The following is a 12,722-nucleotide window of genomic DNA, read 5'->3' on the forward strand; positions in this document are numbered from 1 at the left end:
TTATGTTATTGGTTTGCTGAACTTAAACGTGGTCGTACAGACACCGATGATGGTGAACGTTTTGGTCGTCCAATTGAGGTGGTTATTCCAGAAAACATCAAAAAAGTCCAGAAATTGGTTATATCTGATCGTAAATTGAAATTGCGTGAGAAAGCTGAGCCTTTCTTCTGAAATATCAGAAGGCAGTGTGTTTACAATTATGCATAAATATATGACCATGAGAATACTCTTTTCAAAGTGGTTGCCGCGTTTACTCACAGTCGATCAAAAACAACAACGTGTTGATGATTCAGAGCAGTGTTCGGCCATGTTTACACGTAATAAATCAGATTTTTTGAGTTGATATGTGACAATGGATGAAACATGGATCCATCATTCACTCCGGAATCAAGGAATCAATCGATCATCATCTGAGTGGACTGCAGCCGGTGAAACACGTCCAAAGCAAGCGGCACAAAAGTCAGGTGGGAAAGTTATGGCTTCAGTATTTTGGGATGCACATGGTATAATCTTCATTGACTATCTCGGAAAGGAAAAAATTATCAATAGTAACTACTGCACAGCAATACTGGATCGTTTAAAATCAGAAATTGTGAAAAAACGACCGCATAATGCGAAGAAAAAAATTTTGTTTCACCAAGACAATGCACCATGTCACAAGTCAATAAACACGATGGCAAAATTGTACGAATTACTCTTCGAAATGCTTCCTCATCCACCTTTTAGTCCAGATCTGGCCCCCAGCGACTACTGGCTATTCGCTGATCTCAAAAAAATGCTCGTCGGTAAGAAAGTCATCTCAAATGAAGAAGTAATTGCTGAAACAGAAGCCTATTTTGAAATAAAAAACAAATCCGTGCTTGTACGGCATCGAGAAGTTAGAGAAACGTTGGAATGATTGTATTGTCCTTGAAGAAGATTATATTAATTGGTAAAATCGATTTTTGGCAGAAAAAATTTGTTTTTCTTGTTTTCTTTATTAGTCACACGACTTACTGAGTGATGTGTTATTGTGAACTCTATTTCTATTAAAATAATCGCTCCGATAAGCTACGCATTCATTTTTCGAAAGTTGTGAAAACGTTTTTGTATTTTGCGCAAATGATCACCATTTTGCTTATTTTTTACTTAATTACACAAAACAATACTATTTTGAGTTCAATAATAATGAATGACAAAGGCAAAAAAACTATATATATGTTACAGATATTTTAAGCTTTGGGGAACCAAAGTTTTGACAATGGAGTTAAATTTAAAACCCAAACTTCATTGATTACTTTGTTTTAGAAATATCAGCAAACAGTTTCTAATAGTAAATTCTCACTCGAAGTATTTTCTGACCATTCTCCGGCTGTACTTATATATGAAACAACATCTTAAAATTTAAATGATGAAGAATTTACATATATATACCAACAATAGGTCAATAATGACGAAAGAACTGTCTTTTGAATATCTCATTAAAAACACTGAAGAAATTGATAGCTCTACTGCACAATTCAGTGACATTAACTACTGCCTCCTAATATTATAAACACCACCTAATATTTCAAATTACATAAAATAAAAATTTTTCGCAACGAGAGAAATAGAAAAATCTTGTCAAGAAAATCGATAAAAATAATTTACTAACCAAATAAACAAATTCCTCATAAAAACAAAACATATCCATGGCAATACCTTACATCAACCTCCATTAAAAAAACCAGATAATATATGGGCTTCAATGTAAGAAATTAAATCACTTGCTGCGCTTTTTATAATAAGCATTTACCAATCAAAAAAATTCTACGGATACCAACGAATTGTCAACTAGATCAGGCCCAAAATCGAATAGTACAGAAAGTCGCTGAAATTGTCATATACGCCATTATGCATATTACCGTGCATTTTAAAACTATAGTATTTGAAAAAAATCTTTTTTATAAGACAAGAACCAAAACTCCCACAAAATAATCTAATTCGTTCACATCAATTTGGGTGTCGTAAGGACTATTCAATTATATAACTAGTCCAAAAAGAGCTGTGAATAATATCAATATTTATTATTAAAATATTATGCACCCAGGTTCATGAAAATTACTGTGAATTTTTTAAAAACCTATAAATTTTACTTAAATACAAAGCTAAAATCTTGGAGATAAAACTAACACAAACTGAAATCAAGAAAAGTACAATACCTGCGTCTTATCTGTATCTACTGTATAAAGCAAACATTTCTAAGCCTTGAGTATCATAGAATATGAGAGCTACATTTGTAGATCTTAGAGTGTTACTAGCACATCACATGAACCCGTGATAAAGGTGATAGAAAATCTTCAAATTTTACTCAACCACATCCTCACCTGTTTCAGGATATGGCATATGAATATAAATATCAGGTCGTATATAACATAGCTATAGAAAATTGGAAATGATCCCATTAAAAATTGACAATGTAGAAGCTTTAATAGACACCAAAACAGAATATCATTGACCATTTATCGAATACTAACTTGCAAAATCACATAATTTTTAAAAAGAATTAACTAAAAAACGCTTTAGACAAATAATATCACTGTTGAGTCTATCACTTTTCCAAACTTTTATTTAATAAAAATCGTTTAATTTTGAAAATAACTCTTATAATTTGATTTTACGGCTATAAGGTCGAAGTGAATTTAACATGCAAAAGTATAAATAATTGTTAATACTGAATACACCTCTAGCTACGGCATTCATCGCGATCTTAACCATTTAAGATTCTTTAACAAGGGTGGTTAAAGAAACATTTTGAAAAGTCAACTTGAGACTGTAATAGACGCATTAATAACTTTCTTCTTGTTCGTTGCATATAAGGAAACACACTTTCAGCAGGTCCAGTTTCGCGCTAGATGGCTCTGGACATACAATATACGTAGAGTACTTTTAGGCGATTGTGATTGCAATATTACACAGATTAATTAGATTATGTGAACACAACGACATCTATCAAAGTCTTAAATAAATCTTAAGGTTATAAAAAGGTATTTAATTAGTAGGCATGTTGTATTAAAAATCAATGATAATGCTTGGTGGCGGTTTCTCTCCTGGTACTAAGCTGGTTGGACACCAGCATCAGTCCAAGTTCCATCTGTGATTTTTTGAAATCATGTTTTCCTGTGTTTTAGCTTTACTCACAAACCAGAATTATTTATACCGTTCGTGGATATTGCACTAACGAAAGTTAAATTTTGCTTACACACTCTTTTTAGTTCCATATAAGTTTAAACCATACTGGTATGTTCAATAGGCTTATTCCATTAAGCCTTTAGTAGTCAGCCTTTTGCTGCCAGTGAGCAGCGTTGCAGTAACTGTCTGTGTTTAGTATCAAAGTTGATTTCATTTCAATTGCACTGTAATAATGGATATGGAGTTCATAAAGTTGAACAGTACCAAAGAACCGCTGAGCTACTAGTTAGTATTTAAGCAGTCGAAGCACTAAGTTTTGTCGTTGAAACGATGTTTTCATCATGTATAGAAAGCCTACTGTAGGTTATGTAAAACTAAACTAACTTTTTATTTCTATATATTCACTTATATATAGATTTGCAAGTACAACAATTTGGACTATTCAATTAATAGTCAGTTACAATTTTATATTATATATAAGTCCACGAAAACAACAATTGGTATATGATGGTGTATGATGATGAATTAAGGATTTGCAATCAAAATAATATATTCCACAGATATGTATATGCAATATATAAGTATCACATATGCTAAATTGGCAGAAATAAATATAAATAATTTTTTTATCAGAGAAATGCCTATAAATTGAATATTTTTATAACGAATGGTAGATACGTAGTTGGATGATGTGGGAATCATTATGTGTGTGTACACTATAAGTAAATATGTGTTAACATGTATCTCAATAAAAAAAACACTTACTTCTGTTATTTTATGGGTACAATACAATAAATTACAAAATGCTCAGTCTCGAATAAGACATGTAGTTGAAATAGTGCTGACAAAATTCAGGATATTCAGAAAGTATGCCATTGTTCGGACATATTGTCTGTTATATTAGTCGCGTCAGAAATCACATTTGGAAAGCTATAAGAGCTTACAACGAAACAAATATGCCAGCAGGATTTTCGCTACGGTAAATGGCAACATTGTCACAGTGTGTCTTTACTTTTCATTAAATTTTAGGGAAGGCCCTATTTGATTTTTCAATTTTGTCTTGAAGTTGTTGCATAAATGTTAATGTCGTCAAACTGGGTTTCCCTTCGACTTATAAATACCGCCAATAATTAATCAATATATTAATTCATTGATTAAGAATTTCGAATTGTGCAAATATCCCTCATCAATTGTCTTTGAAAGTCTTGTTGATTTGATGGTCTCTATATATTAAACTAAATTAAGTTGAATGTCTGGCACCGACATTATAGCTATTAGCACTGACTTATGTGTAAAGTCCGAAGTACAACTATTGCTTCTTATTTTTATGCGTAAAATGCCGAATTCTAGATCATGTTGTGAGAATAAATGACGATGCTTGATCAATAAGGATCTTTACAGCAGTAGTTGGAAGAAGAGTATATAGGAGAAGATTGTATCTCCGGTGGAAACATACGCCAAAAAGTTTTGCTATCTGTTTTACTACTGATCTTTGACGCTAATTCTCTTTGTTTTTCATATACCTTTACTTAAGCATTTGTAAAAGGCAATTACAGGCTGATTTTCTGTGTTTCTCTACATCTTTTGCTAATCCTTTTTTACTTGTATACTACAATATATTATATCCTTTAGCACAGCGTGTTTCACGCCAACACAATTATTTAGGCCACGAATCACTATAATATTGATAAATCTGAATAATATTGTTAAGCCATGAAGGATGTCATAATCACAATCCAATCCAAAGAACTTAAATACATAGAAATGTGATTTCATTTTTTATCATTGAGATTGATATGAACAATTATATTGTTTAGAGAGTTTATAGAACCGCAAATACCGACACATTGTAAAAATAGACAAAATAGACTCAGCATCCTTTAGCGGTTTAATGCAAGCAGGAACCTACTGTAATCAGAGATAAGTTTACATAGAATAGTATAAAAGATAATTTTATACTATTCCATATCTCTGTCGATAAGTATCTCAAATAATTCATGATCATTCAAAAATTTAAAAAAGCTTGTATTTTGTATTAACTCACTTGAAACATGCCAATTTTATAGGTCCGTACTTTTATGTTTAATCTGGAACTTACCTCGTTAGTTTTCGTTTTGCTATTAGTTTTATTGATATTAGATTCAAATATAGGATATAATACTTATCTTTATTTCTTTATTGCCAGTATCCCATTTTCTCTTTTTCTGTTCCAACAAGGGTATAAAATGGACATTTATTTCTTGTAGATGAATAGTCTCTGTTAGATCTGCGTAATTCCAAATTTTTATCAGATCGTTTAAAGTTAATGCAATAATATATGGGTTGAGCTTCACAGTCCTTATTTCTACGATTCCCGAGAAACTTGCTACGCACTTTCTGCTTCTTTCAGTTTGCTGGTTTCTGATTAAAACCTAGGCATTTAAAGCACTGCAAATCCATCAAATAATTTGCAATAATCAGCATTTCCAGTTCTAAAATACTCGAAAACATCGTCGCATCGGTTTCGAATATCATATTATATAGCGTTCCACTTTCTTGTTATATTTCATACACATTGATTCGCTTTATATTTAAATCCTATAAGAGCTCATTTTAGTTTGTAGCGTAGGAACAAATCTTGGCTTAATTACTTTTGAAATTTAAATTTTGTCGTTTAATTTAATTTTTTGTTATCATTATGTCTTCTATGTCTTTTTGAGTGAATGCTGGTAGTCTTTAGGTTTATCGGGTCAACCTGTTTTTGTAAGATTTTTCTTGTTCTTACTACGTCTTGCTTACACTTAGATTTAATTATCAGTGAAACGAGTTTTTTTAAAGTTGGTAACAGTCGTTTATTGCTTCGGCATAGGATATCCTTTCAGTTTTGTTATTTCTGACAATACTGCTTAAGTCCCTGATTTTATATTTATTCTCAATAATATTATTAATGATGTCCACATTATTTTATGACTTTGTTGTTTAAAACTCTCTGCTATACCAGCAATTTTTATTTTATTTTAATGCTATTCCTACAGGACTCTTGAACTTTGTGCATACTTCATTTTCTTTCGCTATATCTATTGTCCGTTGTCTATAACAGTTGTTTGATTTTTTTATCATTTCGCTATAGTAACTTATCCAAGTTCCCCTTCGATTCCCAAAATACTTGCCTGTTCCGTTTTACACTTTCATAGATATCTCTTAGCACGAAATCTATACATTTATCATGGCTCATTCGTTACATAGTGGTATGAAATGTCTTTGAACACACTTCTCCATATTTTACTCCAGTTCCACCTCAAACGTTTGAAATTTTGCATTCCATTCTTATTATTATTTGGTAACCGTTAAAATTTAAATGGAATCACAAATACTTGCAGAATATTTATTTTATATTATTGTTTTATAAAGAGGTTTTCGATCAGTGGTGAATTACAACAACAAAAATTTATTTTATATTATTTTAATTAATTGAATTTTTGACTGACTATACAGCTGTTTCGAGTATTGCCAAGTTTCGAACTTTTCCAATTCGTAAATAATTTTTTGAGACTGCAAGTTTCAGAAATCGAACTCGTGCTCTGTTAAATTTGAAGCTCAGAGTCAGCGCTCCTTAACCAACTGACGCAAAGCCGTACTTGATTTTTATGTTCCCACATTTTTCTGGAGTTTTGTTAATTTACTGTAAAAGTTTTATTAACAAATTGCTGTGTTTATATTAGAACGAAATCATAAAGCAGTTGTAGAATAATTGAATTAATTAATTATATGTTTTATTTTTATTTTTAGTTGCTAAATTTCAATACTATTCTGTTTGTAGAGGCATCGTTTTGATTACTAAAGTCCCACTTTTGCACAAAATATTATTTAGCTCGATAACTCGTAATATATTATACTACTATAATATAAGCTCATTTTGATAATCAAGAAGGAAATTTCTGTTTCCAGGATCACAAGCAAAAAAATCGATCATTTAATTCATTAAAAAAAATTTGATAAGCTTTTTCATACAAAGCAATGAAGTTTTTTTTGTTTGTAAATTCATTGTTTGTAAAAATAACTTATTTATATATATATATATATATATATATATATATATAAATCATTTATATATTTAGTAAGTTCATAAACCTTAGAGTTTTCTAAATATTCTGATCAATTGTAACTTAAAACAATGAATGTCATGACCATCTAGTATGAGTTAATGCGTAACGCGTAATATTACTTTCATAAACAATTATGGGCTTTAGAAAAATCCACTAGAGAATAGTTGACTGATCAATCATATATTAAGCCATTATATTTAATCGTTTATTTGATTAAATAAAACAATTACCAAATGACTGGAATATAGTTGAAACTTGTGGCAACTTTTTTTGCGGTTAGCCACTGACAAATAAAGTCAGTTCATAAAGCTGACTTGGTTTCGTTCTTAAATTTAAAAAAAAAATGTCTATTACAAAATCTATATAAAGGTTCAAATCTTCATGATATCACTAAAGACCAATAGCGATGTCGTTTACTTAAGAATAATCACTGATCATCTTAAATAAAATTGATATATTTAAATATTACTTAAGTTGAACATGCAAATTTGAAATATTATCAAATTATAATTAAATTATACCTAATTTGCCTAAAAAAATTAAAATATATAATACATTATAAAACGTATAAATTATATTAAGTATTATTATTACATTACATTGTATAAAATATTGGTATTAATTTTTTTAGAATGATACAATGCGTTTAATGTACATGTCTCACAAAGCAGACCCACCACACGGTTCTGTTCATCCTGGTACACTGCCTGATGCTGCCAAGGCTTTTCGCGCTTACCATCCCATGGTTTTAACACAAAGGGCTCAAGCCGTCTGGCACCATGACGAAAGAACTCGTTTGCTTGAGCTGCGTAATGAGGACGTAGAGCTTCCCAGTGGGGATAGCACACTTTATTGGTGCAAAATGTTCAAACTGGAGGATATAAACAGAAAACACCATCTAATTAAAGTGAGTATCGTTGCTTATAATAATCATCTATATTTCATGCCTTCAAAATGTAATCTTGAATTTTATGTTTCTTCCTTGTAATTATCCGCAGTATGAACCAATTTATGACTCATCCTCCAGTATTCAATATCTGCAGCATATTACGCTACATGAATGTCAAGGTACGAATCAGGATCTTGAAGAGATGTCGCGAGAGCAAGGCCGTCAATGCATGGGTACTCGTGATATGCCATTAACATGTAATACCATAGTCGCAGCGTGGTCACGTGGGTCAGAGGTAAGTTTGTTATTATTTCGAAGAAGTTCTTTTCAACTCCCACAGAAATCTTAAAAATAAAGTAGTATATTATAGCACTACTATTTTGATCATTGTTTAACTTGAGTTAACTGGTTGTATCGTATTTTAAATTTATCGGTGTGGTAAAAAACAATGGTTTCGTGCGACATTAAAATAGTATTTAATTACATCTGATTTTCAAGAAGTTTAACTACAATTAGCATATAGACTGCGGAAATTAAGCGGGATATATGAGTACGTTACATGCAGCAGCTGTACGCGTTTAAAATTTAATTTTGTGCTCTAATAAATAAATGACGTGGACTATCTTTTTTTAGGGGTTCATATTTCCTGACGAAGTGGGCTACCCAATAGAGTCGAGACAAGCTAAATATTATTTAATGGAAACGCATTATAGCAATTCACAGCCCGATTTAGCACACTTGCATCCGCGGCAAATGGCTGACAATTCTGGACTCAAAATATTTTTTACCCAAGTCCTGCGCTCAAACGACGCTGGTGTACTCTCCATAGGTAAGTGAATAACAACAACAATACAATTTAAATTTTTTTATTCACTTAAATAATATATGCGATATAGGAAGCAGATGTGGACAAGCGCAATAAAAAAGAAGTACCAAATTGTCCTAATTGATTTATTTTTATTAAACAATTTATTAATTAAATCACATTCAAATATTTAATTAAATATTTACGAGTTAAAAAGGTCGTTAGAAAAGTTCTAAGCTAAGTTCAAATAAGTTCTAAGTTCAAAGTTCTAAGTTCAAATAATATACGGACTATAAATTAATTGAATAAAAATTCGAATATTTCTTAATATCATTGATGAAGAGTGCTTATCTATACTCGAAATAGCGTTGTATGGTCAACCAAATTTCAATAAATTAATCATATCTGTGTTTTAATAAATATTTATTTCGATACTGGTGTCGACGACTGATGACATCTAAAATTTGTTTATAAATACTAGTTTGCTCTTTAAAATCCAATATACCATTGTCTACTTGTATATGAAACAGTAATATCTTTCGAATTTCATCATTTACTTCTGTATCTTTATTTTAAAACAAAGTACTCGACATTTGATTTTTAAATATACATCCTTGAGCAGAGAATCAAATTAAGAATAAAAGACCTAATTTCATGATGAATGGTGTCACGTATTACGTATCTGCGGGATCGTAAGCAATTTTAAAGGCAGCCCCCAGTTGTTTGTTCCAATACTATTTTGTTGATGAGTTGATGAATGAATTTTTAACCAATGCTAGATTACTAAAGAATCCTTTTTCAAAGAAATATTCTTCTGTTATAACTCACAAACTTCTTAATACAAATCGAAGTATATACCTGTAACTTGTGCAAATTCTTCAAATCGCTGTTAAAATCTGTAATGAAATTCTTTGTTTCTGGGGAAACTTGTCATCGCAGTCAACTTTACTAACTAAACTAATCGAATCAAAGATAGAAAAGTTATTTAATTGAAGATTTGGTAATTTAAATCATCTTTCTTTTTTAAATATTAATGATGTAGAGTTTAGTTCTAGTTCGAAATTATCATCAGTGCAGCATAATACACACGTGTTTGCCTCGATGGAATTAGTGTATTTATAATCATCATTCTACAAATTTTGACTATTCCTGTAGTAATTGCGGACTAATAAATTCGAAAATAATTTATTGGTATGAATAATATATGGTTATATAGTTGAAACAGAAACAACCTGAAACAGAGAGGTTATCTTTAAATGGCAGTTTTACCGGAACTCGACTATTTTCAATCAATAGCACTATCAATAGCACCTTGATGACTTTATTTCTTTAATAGATGCAAAACGTTTTACTTGCAAATTAATATTTTTCTCCCAAATAACGTTAGGTTGAGTAATGAAAAACCAATTTTGGTGGCTTTGAACGGGGCCATTCCAGCTCATTTAAAGTTTTTTTGCTTTTTTGCATTTACTAAGATTGAGATTTTACCAAAGCGTCAATAGTTTTTAATAACTATGTTTGAAATTATGTAATTTAACTCTTTAATTAATGCTACCTCTGATGCAGTGGCGACGCGTGCCATATCTGGAATGGTGTGCGGCCCTTCTACAATTTTATTTTTACATGTACCACTTAAATTAAAAATGATGAATTGAAATATATAAGATGTTTTATTAATGATAACTGTATTACATTAGGCAACAATATATTCACAATATAACATTTAATAATTTATTAACAAAATAACATATTAAACAAATTAAATAAATAATTTATATATAAGTTTAATATTATATCAATATGGAATAAATACAGCTTTTCACATATATCTTATAACATCAAACCAACTTTTTTCAAACAAAAGACTTTCTATTTAGAACCATACATGTTCATGCAGTGATCAAACACAATCGAACATAGTACTTGCAACGTATAAATGTGCGGCCAGCTACTCCGCACACCAAGCGTTTATTATTCGCTGGAGTAACAGCTAAAAGGGAAGAGACGAAATTTGAAAGAAATGTATGGTGATGTGAGCTGCAAACTTATGAGCACAACTAACGACTTTAGTAGCTAAGAGAAGCACATTAAATGAGTTTTCATAGACAATAATATTTAATTGTTTCTGCTAAAACTTTGATCTTTAAAAATATATATATGAAAATGTAATAAACAATATTAATTTTTAATGTAAAGATATGCAGATTATGTTAGGTGTGCGCCGCACACCTCCGCACCTTAGAGCAGTCGTCACTGTTCTGATGACGGGAATTATCGAGGTTGAGATCATTTAATCCTACTATTATATGTTATTACATTTTATACTTACATAGTATTTTGCTATGGAATATGACAAATTTGCATATTTTCACGTTTTTGAAAGTATATATAGAAATTAGATGCCTAGCTGAAAGGCAGTTCAAGCTGAAATCCAACTTTCTAATCGTATTGAACCTTACAAGCAGTGTCAAGAATTTCTAAGGAATGTCTCTACACTTATATAACACTTATATACAACACTTATATAGAATACACATTGCATCCATTTGGAACACTACGCTTATTATTGCTAACAATAAAACCTCTGCCTCGAGACAATTTCTAATCTTAAGAATCGAATTTCCATACTGTTACTCTATCAAATGCTTTCATACAATCTTCCATAATCTCATTAAAAGGAGGAACTGTATCCAATTTTTACATTTTATGTAGTGAATGTTGACATACAATTTTTATATTCAAAGTACTTCTCTTCGTATTCTAGAAAATAGAAAGTAGAGGTACACTAAATCCAAAGACCCATTGTTTAGAATAAACAATGGTTGCGAAACAAATATAAGAAAATTCAGTACTTATAGACATATCCATATTTACTCTTGTTTATTTATCAAATTGTTTTATTTTTATAACTAAATATTTTAATTTGATGTACATAAAGTAGAGAAACTCTTTCTTTTGAGATTTTAATCAATAAAAAAATAAAAAAGTAATAGCTAATATTTTAAAAATATAAAAAAAGCTAAGTATTGCAATAGAAAAACAAAAATTCTTATTTCAAACTTAATAATATTAAGTTTAATGGTAATAAATGTCGTGTTAATTAACCATAACTAAGTCATTTCTACATTATTTGGCACGCTAAGTCTGAAAATGGGAATAAAAATTAAATCTGGCGAGCGCTTTTCAATATATGGATGAAGAACTGTTTTTTAATTCTAGTCAAATGGATATCCCAGGTTTAGAACCAAAGGCTTATTTCTACTGAATCTATTACAAAATTTTATACACCAGTAATTGTTCATTCTTAACAGATCTCATGATATTGGTGGTTAATTAATACCACTAAAACATGAAATCACAGGTCCGGTAAATTGTTTACGCAAAAAATCAAAACATGTCAATCTGTGAGGGTCTGGTACTGCACTCTTTAATATCAGATTAAAAGTTATTGTAGTGGGACGTTGCTGAGTAGTTGTTATTAGCTAATTTCTTCACTTCTACCTTACATTTCATTGTAAATATGGTAAAGATCGACTTAAATAAGTATACATACGATTATTATATGGTGTCCCTGTATTAGTGTAGTACGGGACTACCAAAGACAGATAAGCTCAAATTTATTGAATTATATGATTTGAACGATATTTTTATATAAAGGCAACAAATTGTGTTAATAGTCATATAAATTGTAGGAACTTATAAAGTAGTTTCTTTTAAATTTGCTACACAATAATATAGTGTTGAAGCATGAAGACCTGTGCTTACACCATGAAAACTAAAGGACTGCAATATT

General features: G+C 30.4%; 1 protein-coding gene across 1 annotated transcript in view; it reads left to right on the top strand.

The window, feature by feature from the left end:
- Positions 1-352: 352 nt before the first annotated feature.
- Positions 353-12,722, top strand: part of LOC119686499 (MOXD1 homolog 2-like) — a 28,219-nt gene continuing 15,849 nt past the window's right edge. The window contains exons 1-4 of the mRNA XM_038101096.1: positions 353-484; positions 7,867-8,142; positions 8,234-8,419; positions 8,758-8,953. Coding sequence (XP_037957024.1) covers positions 353-484; positions 7,867-8,142; positions 8,234-8,419; positions 8,758-8,953 — 790 coding nt within the window. The remainder of the gene's footprint in view (positions 485-7,866; positions 8,143-8,233; positions 8,420-8,757; positions 8,954-12,722) is intronic.

Source organism: Teleopsis dalmanni, chromosome 1 (assembly GCF_002237135.1).
Source record: "Teleopsis dalmanni isolate 2A chromosome 1, ASM223713v2, whole genome shotgun sequence".
NCBI lineage: Eukaryota > Metazoa > Arthropoda > Insecta > Diptera > Diopsidae > Teleopsis > Teleopsis dalmanni.